General features: G+C 41.3%; 2 protein-coding genes across 2 annotated transcripts; one reads left to right on the top strand and one right to left on the bottom strand.

The window, feature by feature from the left end:
- Window positions 1-457: 457 nt before the first annotated feature.
- Window positions 458-4,132, top strand: LOC142126978 (protein FAM135A-like). The gene is made up of 4 exons (XM_075194301.1): window positions 458-2,159; window positions 2,761-2,858; window positions 3,242-3,393; window positions 4,002-4,132. The coding sequence occupies exons 1-4, from the start codon at window positions 2,061-2,063 to the stop codon at window positions 4,130-4,132; spliced, it is 480 nt and encodes a 159-aa protein (XP_075050402.1). The 5' UTR covers window positions 458-2,060.
- A 10,880-nt stretch (window positions 4,133-15,012) lies between these two features.
- LOC142126976 (E3 ubiquitin/ISG15 ligase TRIM25-like) lies at window positions 15,013-15,951 on the bottom strand. The gene has a single exon (XM_075194300.1). It carries the CDS (start codon window positions 15,949-15,951, stop codon window positions 15,013-15,015), a length of 939 nt encoding a protein of 312 aa, XP_075050401.1.
- Between the last annotated feature and the right edge of the window lie 1,155 nt (window positions 15,952-17,106).

Below are 17,106 nucleotides of genomic sequence, written 5' to 3'. Positions count from 1 at the left end.
TACACTTTGATCAAAAGACAAAAACTGATTTTACAATTTCTTCTTGTGCTTCAAACTGAAAATGGCATATATTTCTGAAACAAACTTAAAGGCTCACTCGTACTGGTTGGTACATATTTCTTTTTAACTGCACACTCTGCCATGCATAACATATTTATGTGATAAAATCACTTCATCAAAATGGATGTTTGTTTTAATAACGTTTAATTGGAAATGGGATCATGTCAAAACGTACACAAGCAATGCAGCAGATGCATTTTCAGCATTAGATTCACTAAATTAACTTTATATTAAACGTTGTCACACAGGATTACCATATAAAATGAAGAAACAAGCAATGAGAGTTAGTAGAAAATTTGACCAGGAAACATAGCTTCTTCTTCTCACAAAAGTGTACAAACTATTTCATCTGACCTTTTCTTGGGACTTTAGTATTACTGAGGTCTGTTGGGTTGCAGAGGGGAGGAGTCAGCAGCAAACTTAGTTAACTATATAAGTGCCAACTCCATGCGCCCTCATACAACCCCATGGTAGCAGTGTGCCCCAGATGGAATCTGAGAAAGAGATTTAACGTATGTACAAAAATCTTCTTATTGACATACTTTTTGCTAACAAACATAAGGAGTTTATAAGTTCTGCTGAGTCGACAGCTGGTAGGTTAGCACTCTCAGCACTCAAATTCTCTGTACTCTAAACCGACAGGATAACGAGAAAAAAAGAGAACCAGCTTCATTTCTTAAACTACAACTACCAACATATAAAATAATCTGGGTTTTGTAAAGCTATGTCTTTAAGGTCATTCCTAAGTGAATTGAGAAGTGAATATGATCATGTTCCACTTGTACATCTTGAGATGGCAACAGAGAAGCAGGGCTAAGTTCAGGACAATGGTTATAAGACCACGGGGTAAAGACCAGCGCTACTATGAAAAGTAATGTACTATAATATCTATATGGTTGTGTATATTTTATTTATTTATTTTCTCGGTCCTTTATATGACCACAGTCTGTTCTTCTCTCTCAGGAGGGTGGTTTAAGCGCACATAGATGTACAAATTGTACACTGCTGTTAGTCTGCATCGGTGAAATGAAAGCTGGGATGAACATTTCCATAAGACCCATACACTTCTATTACTTCAGTGGTTATTGCAAAATATATTCACTTGGAGTTCTCCTTTCATAACTTTTTCACTGTGTAATTGCTTACTTATGTTCTGACTCTTATTTCTAGAGACTAAACTTATTGTTTTCAATGTTGTATAGCATGTTTCTTTATAAAAACAAACAAATACACATATGCAGTCCCTTGTCCACGTAACATTGTATTGCACCTAAGCATTGATGGGCAGCTTTCTTATATGGGTCTGCGATTCAGATTGCAAAGACATTTAAACTTGAATAAAATATTTTCTTGTTTGAATGAAGGCATTATAATCTATTACGTTTAAGAAAACCTGTCAATTTTTCTTAAAATGTATTTAAAATATGTATTTTTTACATAGTACTCTTATGTGTGCTAAAATAGAGAAAAGTTGTCTATGCTTCCTTCACCCAGGAAAACAAAGAAATACAGGCCACCAAGTGTGTGCATGTAGCCTTGGTCAAAGACTAAGGTGTGTCCATGTGGATAAATAGGAAACAATCTACCTGCACAGTCACATCCCCCTTCCTATAATCCGGTATAGAAGGGACTGTAAATGGCTGGTTGGCGCTACCCTTCCTTCCTTCTTTTCTGCACCTTTTGTGCCTTACAAAGGTCCTAACTCATCTTCATTGTTGTGCTGCATACTGATCTCAGTCCCATATGGCTTCCTTCCTACATCACAGTCCACTGCTAACATCATGTTTGTGAGACTGAGGACATACAGTGTATGTGCATACAGTGCACATACTAAAATATACTTTTTTAACTACAGATATATAATGCACAAGGCATTATGTTAATAAAAAAAAAATGTACTGAAAACTAGAATCTCTTTAAAATAAACAAGTTAGATGTGTGCAAATGAAACCGTTTCCCTCCAGGAATGTGCAAAACAGAAATTGTAACAAAATGTTTTTATGACAGGCAATAGTGCTGACCTCCGCTTGGTAAGAACATACATCGAGCTAGGACTGCCTGGTGGACGCAAAGACTTCCTTATGTCGGAGAGGAACCAGGTGTGATTGAAAACATGTTTGTTTTGTTTATTGATGACCATTACTTAGATAACATACCAATCTATATTTCTACTGACTGTTTGGCATTAATATACAAAGATTTCATTTACAAATGAATGACAACACTGGAAGGAACCAACATCACTGGGTTCTTCTTTTATTTCTGTGCACTGAGGGTGCAATGGAATTGTGAGAGCCCCAAGTAAATGTGTAGTGTACTTTGTAGTAACTTTAGTGAAATGTAATGTGGAATGTTTGTGATACCTGAAGTGTCTGTGTAAAATGGATGTTGCAGTTGAAGGACGCTCATTGATAGCAGCAGTACATATGTAGAATCATTGTAAAGGAGAACACCGATTAATATATGGAGGTATTTGCACATTTTGGCAGTATGATCTTATAGAGCACAAAAATGGATCTAATTTTACTGCACACACAAAACAAGTATACAAACTACATGTACAGTGATCATATTAACAAATGTTATATAATGCTGTAGGAAAAGCGAATGAAACAAACCATAATGCAGTTTGGATAGTTTGAGGACATGCATAAAAGTATCAATGGAGATCAAGAAATACTTTTTTACTTTTCTCCACAGAATGATACGTTTGCTGACTTTGATTCAATGACAGATCGTCTTCTAGATGAAATTATACAGTATATTCAAATTTACAATCTAGCCATCTCCAGGATCAGGTAAAAATCATGTAAATAAGCCTATAAACGGTCCCTTTTTATGCTGAATTAACTCCCTACACTCCGCACTACTGGCTCACATTCAGTTTGTCACTGAGCGTTGACTGCTGATTGGGCGCTCTCTGTAATTGATACTTTGCCTGCTTTGCTTGAATTGTGTTATGTTTGTAAGGTGTTAGGTTTCTGATAGTCCACAAGATATTTACTGTATCCCCAGAAGCTGTAGTATGTTGTCTTCACAATGCTGTGTTTTTCCCAAAATGCCATAATACACTTAACTGATAGCCAATAGCATGAACTGCAGGTGTATTAGGTGATTTTAACAGTAAGCCATAGTCAATAACTAAACTTCTGTATGTGTAATCAGGGTATTTTACTTTTAGTTTTATAGGTCACTCTTTGGGCAACTTAATCATACGGTCCGTTATCTCAAGACCCAGATTCAAATGTTACCTTGGCAAGCTGCACACATTCCTCTCCTTGTCTGGTCCACATCTGGGTACCCTTTACAACAGCAGTGCTCTTGTTAATACAGGTGAGATGAACTGTGATTACTTTTAGAAGACATTTCCTTAATAGGTTTTGATATAAACCCAAAAATATATAGAGCAATAAAAAAAATCTAAACTTTTATATCCTAGATCTTTTATGACAAGTGATTTTACTTCTATGTGAAGTTGCTTTTGTCTAGGAATAGGAAACTTTAGTCATTTTGATGTAAAAAAACAAAAGATATATATATTTTTATGTGGACACTTAATTCTTGCTAGATGGTCTGCGAACGCAATAGTTAGCTGGGAGTGGATGATTGAACTTAATGGGCTTTGTCTTTTCTCCAGCCTTATGCATTTATTTATGGTGTGGTGGTAGCTATCATATAGTCCTGGGGCAGCAGAGAAATTACTTTGTTTTTACTTCTCAGGGTCTCTTTATTTAATTTATTTAATCCATCATCTTGGGACTTACCCATCAGCGTTGTTCAGTAGTGCGGCATGTGTGTACAATTACTGATTTACGCCGCTTTAGCCAGGATTGCCTACAGCAGCACTGGCTTTAAATACAGCCCTAACTATAGTAACTGTGAAGCTAACATTTATTTCTGAAAATGGTTTCTGATGCAGTGTTCTCTTATTTATGTTCCAGGCCTGTGGTTCATGCAAAAGTGGAAAAAATCAGGTTCCCTATTACAACTGACATGTCGAGACCATTCGGATCCACGTCAAACATTTCTGTACAAGCTCAGCAAGAAGCAAGGTATCTATTTATATGTTTAAAAACGATGCACATCTATTGTACATAAAATGTGTTAAAATCCTATGTTGGTATGGTTACTAGCAACCAATAAGATCGTTGTTTTATACTAATGTTGTGCAAACCTGACCATTTTGGGTTTACGTGCTGCATTGTGTTGTTTTTTATGCATTTATTTAAACAAAACAAGCATTCTATCTTGTTTCAGGTCTGACATTGTGGTAAGTCACTGTTTTGTGTGTTAATATACACAATTTCTGTGAGACTAAGTTAGGCATTTATGTATAAAATACAGGAAGACAACAAGAAAGTTAAACCATTAACTAATAAGTTAAAATATTCAAGTATGTTGAGAAATAAGTGACTGCTGAATAGCAAAATTTGCCAACACTTAATGTTGGCAGATTGAGTCACATGCATTCACCCAAGAAGTCATCATCATCATCATCAACATTTATTTATATAGCGCCAGCAAATTCCGTAGCGCTTTACAATTGGGAACAAACATTGATAAAACAATACTGGGTAATACATACAGACAGAGAGGTAAGAGAACCCTGCTTGCAAGCTTACAATCTATAGGACAATGGGAGTTAGAAACACAAGGGCATGTGCTACATCATATTGCACAATGGACCAGCTAGAACATAAAGGTAAAAGTATTGAGTGGGCTGTGTGTGTTGCAATGTTGGTCAGAGGGTTGTTGTCTTGCGTTAGCTGTGTAGAGGATGGTAATAGGGTAATCTAGGGAAATTAAGATGGTGGTTGAGGAATATCATAACCTTGTCTGAAGAGGTGGGTTTTCAGTGAACGCTTGAAGGGTTGAAGACTAGAGGAAAGTCTTATTGTGCGTGGGAGGGAATTCCACAAAGTGGGTGCAGCCCGGAAAAATCCTGTAACCGAGAATGGGAGGATGTGATGAGAGTGGAGGAGAGACGTAGATCTTGTGCAGAATGGAGGTGTCGAGTGGAGAGATATTTCGAGACAAGTGAGGAAATGTATGTCGGTGCAATTTTGTTGATGGCCTTGTATGTTAGTAGAAGAATTTTATATTGGATTCGTTGAAATACAGGCAGCCAATGTAGAGACTGACAGAGTGGCTCAGCAGAGGAAAAACGGTTGGTAAGGAAAATCAGTCTAGCCGCTGCATGCAAAATAGATTGTAGGGGTGAGAGTCTGATTTGGGGAATGCAATAATCAATGAGGGAGATGATGAGTACAAGTTTTTGTAGTGTCCTGTGTGAGATATGACAATTATAAGTAACAGGATTTGGATATAGACTGGATGTGGGGAACGAAGAACACTTCTCAAAGGTGACACCTAGGCAGAGAGCTTGAGGGGTAGGATTTATTGTTGTTTTGTATTGTAATAGAGACGTCAGGTAGGTAACTTCTGTTGACAGTTGTGAATATTATTAGCTTAGCTTTTGAAAGATTGAGTTTGAGTTGTCGACGGGAGATCCAAGACAAAATGGCAGAAAGACAATCAGTAACGTGGAACAACACAGATGGAGAGAGGTCAGGAGAGGAGAGATACATTTGGGTATCCTCAACATAAATATGATACTGAAATCCAAAGAAGCCAGGATAGGACAGTGTTTTGAAGATGTTTGTGAAAAAGTTCTAAATGAGGGAAGATATTTTCATACACACATCAGACTTCCTGTTAGTAATCCTATTAATGGACACTGCAATCAGGCTGTCAATCCATAAACTGATTAGCTTGCATTCAGCTGTACATTATATGTAAATACAATGTTATATATCTGAGGTTCTGTTACAGTATGGGAATATATATATATTATTTAAAATAACTAATAGGTCTTTGATAGAAGTGGGTATTTATTTTAGGCTAAGTGACCCCTTATATAACCTGTATCACAAGGCAAATTAGGCACGTACTTATCATCATCATCACCATTTATTTATATAGCGCCACTAATTCCGCAGCGCTGTACAGAGTACTCACTCACATCAGTCCCTGCCCCATTGGAGCTTACAGTCTAAATTCCCTAATATAGACACACAGACAGACAGAGATAGAGGGAGAGACTAGGGCCAATTTTTGATAGCAACCAATTAACCTACCAGTATGATTTTGGAGTGTGGGAGGAAACCGGAGCACCCGCAGGAAACACACGCAAACACAGGGAGAACATACAAACTCCACACAGATAAGGCCATGGTCGGGAATCGAACTTATGACTCCAGTGCTGTGAGGCAGAAGTGCTAAATTTTGGGGACCTGGAATCCATATTCTATGGAGTTCCAAATATTCATTTTTAAGTGGATTTCCTATGCAGGATTCATGAATAAGCTGGTGTGAAATATGCAAATCCATTAACAAAGGCTTCAGAGTAATTTAGACTTGCAAGGAAATTTAATGTTAGTGTCCCAGGAAATTCCTTGTCTTTGTCGTACTTTGTATTCCCATGAAAAGTCATATTAATGCAATTATGCATATTCTAAGTTTTAAAAAGAAGAACAATACATTCTAAGTAAAATAAAATCTCACATACAAAGTGCTACGAAGTACGGATATTATCCAATTAAACACCAGCTCTGGCATAGAAAGGGATAAATGTGAGTTTGTCTAAACTTCACCTGTCAGCAGCTTTCCCTGAACCACAACAACAAGCTGGTGGGAACAATGAACGATGAGCCAGATTCTAGCTCAGCACTCCCCGGGGAGCCCTTCAATCTTTATTAACGAGGAGAATGCTCTTCCAAATGCCACTGTGATTAAGGTCTTAACGCCCAATACTGAGGCAATGTGAAAATTGAATCCTCAGTTGGGACAAGACTTTTCAGCAACAGACAGTAAATTGTCACTAATATGGATGTAATAAGGTGTATATTTATGCCGGGGGAAGGGTGGCCAGAAATTGAAATCCTTCGTTAAACCAGAGGAGGATTATATCAAAGCAGCCCAGTGAATGAGTTTTACTGTTCGTATGACCTAGAGGCAGTGCCCTCCGCTAAGGTGAAGGATGGCTCGGATTCTCCGGCAGATGAAGCCCTGGCTGTCTGTGGAGCAGAGGCGGACAGTCCTGACAAATTGTGCCAGAAGTTTATGTGATAGAGAGCATTAACAAAACAATATCAATTCTGCCTTATGGAGGGCACTGAACATGAATAACAGCAGAGCAGCAGTTAGTCAATCGGCTACAGGAATCCGTCCAACTTTCTCCATGATGAGGGATAGTGGAAAAATGTTAAAAAGGACAGAACGGTTCATTGTATACAGTGCGGGAACACATTATGCAGTATAATAAAAGTAATAAGTGTGAAATGAGTTCTTTCTTAAAGAAATGTAAAGAAAAAAAATAGAACCGTCACAGTTCCTACTAAGCGTGACGGAAATAAAAACATTTGCAGTTATATATACAGATGAGCAACATTTTCAAAACTATATAGGGAAATATTCACCCTACTCAGTATTTTGCAAGTTTTACTGATTTTTGCCGTTGACCTAACTTCCCTTGACTTAGCCTAAACTCTTGTTGGATGGTCCTTGGCTTTTTATATTGGTTGCAGATCTGTGCTGCCCGCCCTGACCTTCTGCCTGCTCCTGACTGTGAATTATTTTGTCTCTGGCAGTTGGTCAGCTGCCACCTAAATGGGCTTGCCCGGGGGATGGGTCCTGTGGGCAACTCATGGCAACGATTGTACTTCTTTCCAGAGGTCCATGGTGCCAACCAACGTGCCCGTTAGATTTCTGATGTCCAGGGCTGTTCTTCTCAAATGAGGTGAGAACCTTGTCTGAGAAGACAGAATTGTATGAGTAGCGAAGACCACCCACACCTCTCCTCCTGGCACGTAGCATATCTCTTCTCCTTCCCTGATGCCTCCACTCTTGTGCTGCCCATATAGGGACTAACTTTGTCAATTTTGGCTACATGCAAAAATGCATCTGTATACTTAAGATATTTTACATGCAAGTTTAAATCTAGTGTATCTATACGTCCATCGCAAAGATTTGTCCATCATCCACATCCTAAAAATCACATCATACAGAAATGTGTAAATCAAAATGAGACACATCTCTAAGGGTCATGGTTGATTTGCATCTCCACACCTTACTGTGCTAAACTTACATGTGAACGCGCAGGACCCACCTCTCCAAGCGCAACGATGCTCAACTCAAAATGCGGGCGCGCGTTGTGCAGTCTGACTAGTTGTACGCAAGTTGCATTTTTATGTGGCGCAATCATACTATAAAACAAGTCCATAGTTACTGTAGGAGGCAGTGCACAGTGATAGGCTAATCCCTGGCAGGTACTCCCATACTACATATTCCCATACTACTGGAATAGTCCCAGAAGGAGGAGGCTAATGGTGACAAGTTGTCACTCTACGCTTCGTACTTCATTGTTATGGAAAGTGTTACAGTCGAGATTCTGAGGAGGGTGTATATATAGATTATTAGGGGGCTCAGGGGAAGGAGGCAACTTAGGTTGCAGAATACACCCTGACGTGGCTCAGATGTAGACTCACTTTCCCATGTCATTATCCAGTTCCATATCTCTGGTACTGTCTTTCTGCAGAGTTAAAGGAGCACTCGGTGGAGCAATGAACCTAAAGATACCTATTTATTGTGTTTCTGAACCTAATTTATATCTTAGAAAGTAAGAGGGACTATGCTAAGTATGTGGGCATCTGCCTTGTGTAGCGGAGAAAATGAGTTTTTAAATGTGAATAATTGAAGAAGGTCATGTGTACATGTGTGCAAGATTCCTGGCATACAATATATGTGAATGAATGAGCAGTTGATAATGTGAACATAACATTCCAGAACATACAATTGGCCAGGCAGACTGTGCAATCACTGGTGCATTGTAACAATATCTATGTCATAATCTTCATCATCTAAGAGATTAATTAGTAAATAGAAAATGTATTAACATCTCCCAACACTGATACATGCAGAATCAGGGCAAAATAATTCCAACCCCAGATCCGCCCACACCCTGCCCCCGGTATACCCAAAAACATGGAATTTTGGTTTACTTCAGTCCATTGCTGGTTAAGCTCTGTCCCTTTTGAGGTCTGAGATTTGGGACTATCCTGCCAACATCAGGACAGTTGGGAGGTATGCTGACACAAGTGCTATATACAGCAATAGGCACTATTGTAAGTGTGTACCACCCACTGGGTTACCATACCCCCATTGATGGCAGATGAGCTCCCCAGGACGGTAGAGCGGGAGTGAGGTGTTGGCCTCATGAGAACAGGCGCAGTGATATGTACAGCCGCATCACCAGGAGAGGGGTTGTGGTCAGTGACGAGGCATGAACTTGTCTAATGCCGCTGAATGGTTGAGTGACGTTGGAGCCTCAATCTATAATAGATTCAGGCTTCCCATGGTTTGAGGTGACTGCTATCTTGCCAGGGACCTGGGACAGAAGAGGAGGTCTAGGACTTCCTGGCATTTCGGGAGCCGGTTTGTGTCAGAGCTGTGTGGGATATAGTAATAGCTTGGGGGAAGAGTTCACATCAAGAGAGACCCATAAAAAGATCCCCATAAAGGTCACAGTAAATAAAAGCCCCTGAGAGGGGTGGTTGTAGCAGGCAGTCCCTCACCAACAGGGTTACCCCATAGGAGTCCCCAAGCAGAAGCCACCAGATAGGGGTGAGTGTGTGGGAGAACAATGCATAAAGAATGGGGGGTTCAGAGAGACAACAACCAAGTCTCCAGATGCTAGACCATGGCACTGTATGTAGAGATGTTTTACAGGGCACAGTAGTGAGGAGCAGTAAGAAAAGGTACACATGAAATTTGAGAGGATAGAGTTGTGTTCAGCCATGTGGTCCCCGGATAGAGGGATGGATGTAAGGGGAGCTGCCTGGATGACCCTCACTATAGGAAGAGCTCTAACAGGAGCCTTGAGGCAGAAAGTCCCTGGATATGAGGGATGATGGTCAGTGAAGCAGGAGTAGAGCCCCCTTGATAAGTGCCCCCATACCGTGAGAGGGGGTTGCTGCGTATAGGCAGTGTGGCTACATGGAGTGGAGGCGTCCCTGGGTTAGGGGATGGCTGCTGGCTGTGACATGAGAGCTTTGTGGAACTACTGCTCCCAGTAAAACATCTCTACATACAGTGCCATGGTCTAGCATCTGGAGACTTGGTTGTTGTCTCTCTGAACCCCCCATTCTTTATGTCCAACCCATGCATGTATCATTGGCACACAGCAGTGGCAGAAAAGAAAAGTGGTGCAAGATGGAACTGTCCTTGGATCATGAAAGCAGTCATGGTTTATTTGATCGCTCCAACCGTTCTTTGGATAACTGTGGTAACTCTACAGCTAATACATGGAAACGAGCGCTGACCCCCCCTCCCCCCTGGAATGCATGCTTTTATCAGACCCAGACCAATTCAGGGTGCCAGACAATGCACTAAAAAGAGCCATTGTAATTCACAGCAAAAAGCAAGTTCGTCACTGAGCTTCGAATCAGCCCCAATTCCCCAAAAAATATAATATAGTTAGTTTCCACTTTCTGTTGTGACCACAAATAACTGTATAGTAAAAGAAAAATACCTACACTTGCATATTGCCAAAACACAATTCCTCCACTTTCGAAACACCAATTTAACCAAATATGTGTAATGTCGTTCGTGAAAAGTCTTATGCTGCTTTCTCACAGAGCCAGAGTTTTCACAGATCAAAGAGTTAAAATACTGGCTCTGGGACAAAGCATCATATGATTTTTCACAAAGACATTATATATCTATAGTTACAATAAACAGTGAAGACAACACTTTGCTCTGAATTGTTTTTCTGTTTAATCCTAATTACACCTTGTTTATATATGTTTCCGCCTGGCTTTTCACACTGGCAAGGCACAAGCATTAGCAGCTCCCCTTCTACCCCCTTCTCTACATGGAAGTAGTGGGTGAACATTGTGGGTGCTATTTTTCCTGGGGTTTATTCCCTTTTCCTGTTCATTCTCTGTCTTGCAGATTCACATATAGCCTTTGCTTGTGCACTGCAGCTATTCTCGCTTTCTTTCCTTTGTCCTCTGTATGTCTGAGAAGGGGAGCGCTTACAGGGCCTCTGGGGACGACCCCACCGATATGACATATGCAGCCTGGGTAAAATTTTTGGCCCTGGCTAATGTGGGGCTCTCACAGATCATTGCATGTTCTAGGGAGCTTTGGGAACAAGGACCTTTGGGTTCCTCCCCTGCAGAAAACAACAATCTGGTCTGTACGCAAGGTTTGGTTCGATTAGTGCAGGTTTCTTCCTCCTTTGAAAGAAAGTTTGATTCCGCTGCTGCCACCTTCAGCCACATAAGCATCGGCTTCCGTCTGTCCTTCAATCATGGTGACTGAAGATTTTTACCTTGAGGTTTCCTTGTGCTCCGACGAGGACTCCAGCAGGAAGCAGGTAATGGAGGCTTCAATTCAAACTATCTGCCAAGCATTAATTATTCAGGACAGAGGAAAGAGATTCCCAATAAATCTCTGTTAAGGAGGAGGAAGAAACAGTTTTCTTTCACTCTTCTCCTCAGTTCAACGACTGTTTATGTGAGACATGGACCAGGCCTGATCACAGGTTTTAATCAATCGGTTGCAGCCCCTTTAGCCACTCTCTAGCACAGACCAGGTGAAATGTGAATTTCTGGCTAAGGTAGATGCTCCCCTAACCCGCCTGTCAAAGACCACCGCCATTCCCATTGGAATGCTGCTATCCTGAGGGATAGCACGGATAGGAAAATTGAGGCCATCCTTAAATTGATTTTTCAATGCGGCCTCACTTAGGCCCATCTTAATATCGACTTGGGTCAGTAAGGCAGTGGAGAAGTGGTTGGAACAGTTGGCAGATGATCTGTAGTCTGGTAGACCCATATCTGAATTGCTTGCTCAAATGGAGCATATATAAAAGTCCTCCAAACACCTAGGGGAGGGCTTCAATGTATACAGGCTCATTGGGGAAAAATCTCTGCCTCAGCGGTCTCTGCATGTCATGCCCTCTGGCTTAGGGACTGGGAGGCAGACGTAGAGTCCAAAAGGACTCTGCAGTCCCTGTCCTTCACGGGAGAGGGTTTGTTTGGCCATGAGGTGAACAAGATAATTTATTTGGCTACAGGGGGAATGAGCTCCTTTCAATTAAGGTCCTCTATGATGCCTACAAGAGAGGTTGATAATATTCTAAGCAGACCATTTCTAGGTGGATTCATTTATTAATTCATCAGGCTTACTTTGGGGAAGTTAAGCCTCCAACCAAAAAATGGGAGGGCATATTCTACAAGGTGGGTGCTTCCTGGGCGTTATGGCATGCGACCTGGTTGTTTGTTGGAGAATTTTGTTTTCTCATCTCCCTCTTGTTCTGTATTCCTGGTTCTCTCCTAGGGGCTTAATTTGTAAATACTGAGGGGTCCTTGGCAGCCCAGGTATAGAGTTTGGGTTTTTAGGGCGGAATTTAAAAAGCTGCTATAGCGCTCTGTATACCCCAGCATTTTTAATTGTACTCAGAAAGAAGGATATAACTAAGTATAAAAAGCCCATTATAAACTGTGACAGTGTCCCTGAACTAGACCCCTCTCAGATTTGAGCTGGCGTTCCCTCTCAGCTTTGTGCCCTGGATGATGCTACAAGCTGCACCACCCTAGTTTTGGCCCTGCTCCCTAGTATGTATAAGTGTTACTGATCACTGTTATGCTTTACAGTGAGTGATGACCGATGAAACTTGTTTGTAGCCGTATAATAAACAAGTAATGTTAATATATGTATAACGTATGCGTAAATGGTAAGTTCAATTGCCATCACTTATAATTAGGTTTTCTGCAATTTAGCGTTTATCTTTTTGTTTTAAACACTAAAACAAAAAAATAAGCCTATTCCCAGGAGAGAGGGGACAAGATGGATAGGATTCCAGGAGAGGCGACTGGATTCTGGAGAGTGGGCCTCGGAACTGCAGCAGCCAGCAACTTCCAATACAGCAGTATTAAAAGCAGAGCTCAGAAGAACTGGGCAGCAGAATTAGCTCTGGAGTCAGGTACAAGAACAACCCTATGTCAGTTAGGACTCAGGTTGCAATATGCTGATAAGAGCTTTAACTAAAAATGACAGGAACATCAATCACTCAGTGGGGGGGCTTGGGTTCAAGTCATCTCAGTTTTCTTTTTAAGTGTTATTGAATCTATAGTGAGGAGACAATGGAAATGTGGAAGGATTACAGAGAAAAACGTAGAGTGGTAAGGAGCAAGAGGGTTGGGTACATGCATTCAAATGCTAGATACATAAAGTCTAACTGGACATTGCTGAGGGAATTATAAATAGAATCTGAATATAGTTTAATTATTAAAGAGCATTTAAGTTTAATATATGTAAAGTTAACAATTTTATATGAAAAAAAACAATGCTATAGGATGGGACTAAGGAATTTGGGAGCCTGTTAGTATAGGAAAATGGTACAGGAAAGAGAAGAGGGAGAAATACATTGAAAATGTCAGAAATTTGGTTCTTATGTAACATTGCAGGATCTATTTATTAAAGTGCGATCAGCCGTTAAAATGGAGAAAACAGCAGTTTTCTCTTTAAAATGGCCATCTTGCAATTTATGAAGAGTTTATGGGAAATCTTAAAGATTTCTCCTGCCGTAATCCATTAATGTTTCTTAACACAGTCCCCATATATTAATATGGGGACTGTGAAGCTCTGCAATTTATTCTTTGAAAAGCTCTGATTTTCTCATCTTGGGATGGTGTAACCTGTCATTTTCAATGGGAACCAGCTGAAGCCTCTCCATCTTCTCTGGACCACTCACCCATGGAAGTGCTTCCTCCTCTCACCAGCAGTGCTAGACTGCCAGTAAATAGTAAAAACAGCTCGTGCTGGAGGGGGACTTCACCGAGGCTCCCAGAGCAGTCTGAGCATGTTAAATTACATTTATACTTCATTATGCATGGCTGCAATTTGCAGCGATGCATAGTACTTGTCACCGCACTGTTTTAATAAATAGACCCCTAAGAAGGCGACATGGGAGTGTGAATGGTCTCGAAATATTTGGTGAAAAAAGACCAGGAACAACCGACATTATCATGGCAGTTTAGTTTTCTTTAGGAAAAGTTGCATATCGTAAGGGATAATGAACCCCCACTGTAATTAGTATGGATATTAGAAGAGGAAGGCCTATCCTGGGGGCTGCTATGCTGTGAGGTTATAGAAAACCTGGCTGTAGTTTGAGAGGAAGATGGAATTTAACTTATTTTTTTTTATTTTTTTTTTGGTACTGAATTTTCCATGTTCCTTGTGTAATCACATATTGATTAATGGAAAATCGTCTTTTGCACAATATGAACGTTTGGAAAAGGTTATGGTGGTGTAAATGATTCTTTAAAAACTAGATGTATTTCCCTTCTATTCCAATGTAACCTCATTACTCCACCCAGTTCATGTACAAGCTCTTATGTTTGATCAGTATCCCATCCTGATCTAGTGCAGACACATCATTGCTGGTCCTTTCAAGACAGCAATATTTTCTGCTTAGACTTTACACTGCACAAAACTAAATGCAAATTTGCATGTGCACTTGGAAAATGATAAATAAACAAGATTTATAGACCAACAAGGAAATTTGCTAAATGCACTGTGTATAACATTTATGAAATTAAATAGATGAGAGAAATGGGCGATTGCTTGGGGGGGGGGGGGATATGGGACACTCTTCACTCCTAGGGCTAGATTTACTAAGCTGCGGGTTTGAAAAAGTGGGGATGTTGCCTATAGCAACCAATCAGATTCTAGCTGTCATTTTGTAGAAAGTACTAAATAAATGAAAGCTAGAATCTGATTGGTTGCTATAGGCAACATCCCCACTTTTTCAAACCCGCAGCTTAGTAAATATACCCCCTAGTGACCTAAATTTTTTTCCAGTTTTTAAAGCTTTTAATTTGTGCATTATGTCTTTAAAATTCTCTTGCAACCACCAGAGCTTGGCGGACCTGTGTCTGGTTCCTGTAAGACAGTCACTGGATCAGACATGTTACACAGCTCCTCAATGTGACGCATCTTCCTGGACAGCTCGTCCTTCTTTATTTCCAGCTGCTGGATCAGATCAGAGACTGAGAGTGAAACGCTCTCTTCCTGCCTGGAGATCTCACTCAGGACTCTCTTCTCTAGGTCATCCAGCTGTCTCCTGATGTCTCTAAACAGGGCAGTGACTGTCTCTTTTACACCAACTGCTTTTTCCTGATCTTCTCTCCTGCGCTCCTGCAGTCTCTGAACTCTTTTCTCAGCCTCCTCTCTCTTTGTGGTCAGTTTCTGCAGAACATTTCTCAGTTTCTCCTTCTTCTTCTCAGAGGCCTCATTCAGTGACTCCATCTGATGTCCTCTGTGTTCCCCGATCAGACAGCAGGACACACAGATACAGGCAGCATCCTCAGAGCAGTAATACTCCAGGATCTTCTTATGGACGGAGCATTTCCTGCTCCCCAGGGAAGTGGTGGGATCAGATAAGACGTGTTCTGCTGACTTGCTGTGTACTCTCAGGTGATTATCACCCAGAGAAGCTTCACAATGCAGACAGGATTTAGCAGCAGGTACAGGAGAGTGAATACAGTAAGTACAGAAGATCCCAGTCACCTCCTGATCTGGCCGAGTAGACAGGAAACTCCCCACTATGTTACACAGAGTTATGTTCCTTATCAGTGCAGGACGCTCCTGACACTCTGCTCTGCATTCAGGACAGGTATAAACTCCAGACCCCTCCTGTGTATCCAGCACACGATCAATACAGACCCGGCAGAAGTTGTGTCCACATCTCAGTGTTACAGTATCTGTATAAATGTTCAGGCAGATGGAACAGTCCAGCTCCTGTCTCAGATCAGCAGACGCCATCGCTGACAGCAGAAGAGAGATATGAAAGTGAAAGGCCATTTGTATTTAGCATCTGGTCTCTGAATAATTGGATTCTGGAGGATTTGAGAATCTAGTGTAGGCATTTTCAGAGTGGTGCAATCGATTTAGAACTGCCATTTAGGACAAATTGAATTGGAGACAGGAGAATGAGCGGAATTGTTACACTTGCCTCTCTTCGCTCCAGCGCCTTCCTTATTCTCTGCATCGGAAGGTGCTTCCAGGTATCGGCGGTCACAAGACCGCATGTCGGGGCAGGGAATTTGAATTCATTGTGTATATAAACCTTGCTCTGACACTCGTTCAGTTTCAGAGCAACTTGTGTGTATCTTTGTTTCTGGATGCCTTGCTTGTATCCTGATTGATCCTTGTGTACCAGTTCCAGCCTGTCTGACCTTCCCTACTCTCCTGCGGTAGTGCACCGATCTTGGCTTGCTGACTACTCGCTGTCTCAGTTTTATCTGCTTTAGAGTTACAGACCTTGGCTACCCTGACCTTGATTCAGCCTGTTGTTCCTGTACTCCGCTGCCAGATTGTATTACCAGACCCACCTAGTCCAGACCTTGCTCCTGCCTGCTGATTCAGTTATCCATTGTCAGATTGTGTACCAGACCCTGGCTTGTCCTAACTCCATTTCGCCTGCTGACTCTGTACTTCCATGTCAGTTTGTGTACCGGACCCGGCTGTCTGACCAATCTCTTTGTTGTCATCTATTGGTCACCTGTCAGTCCTTCTTCCGCAACCCTACCTCTACAGGCAGACCAGTGGACCGCGACCTGCGAGCTCTCGGCAGCAAAGCCCATTCCGCTTGTGGTGGTTCTTGGTGAACACCTGAGAGCTCATTAGACTCCGCACCACTGACCTGCCGGTGCTAATCTAAATTAGCACAGGGATCCCTTCCCGTCTGTTATTGGAATGCCATTCAGGAGGAGGTTGCAGTACTTGAGGCAGGAGAGGATGAGAGAATATATAATAGTTTTGGTTGCATGTTTAATAAGAAAAGGGCACAGCTTAACAGTATTTTGAAGGTGGATGCAACAGGACTGGGAGAGACAGGATGTGAGAAGAAAAGCAGAGGGTGGAGTCAAGGGTGATACCAAGGCAGTGAGCTTGGGAAACTGAGGAAATTGTAGTGTT

This window comes from Mixophyes fleayi, unplaced genomic scaffold (genome assembly GCF_038048845.1).
Source record: "Mixophyes fleayi isolate aMixFle1 unplaced genomic scaffold, aMixFle1.hap1 Scaffold_28, whole genome shotgun sequence".
In the NCBI taxonomy this organism is placed as follows: Eukaryota; Metazoa; Chordata; class Amphibia; order Anura; family Limnodynastidae; genus Mixophyes; species Mixophyes fleayi.
This window is presented reverse-complemented; position numbering and strand designations above follow the sequence as displayed.

Bases quoted from the DNA above. Each gene is read 5' to 3' on its own strand.
- LOC142126978 (XM_075194301.1), top strand. From the start codon at position 2,061: ATGACAGGCAATAGTGCTGACCTCCGCTTGGTAAGAACATACATCGAG. The intron at 2,859-3,241 runs GTAAAAATCATG...TTTTACTTTTAG, and splicing joins CTAGCCATCTCCAGGATCAG to TTTTATAGGTCACTCTTTGG. The intron at 3,394-4,001 runs GTGAGATGAACT...TTTATGTTCCAG, and splicing joins CAGTGCTCTTGTTAATACAG to GCCTGTGGTTCATGCAAAAG.
- LOC142126976 (XM_075194300.1), bottom strand. From the start codon at position 15,951: ATGGCGTCTGCTGATCTGAGACAGGAGCTGGACTGTTCCATCTGCCTG.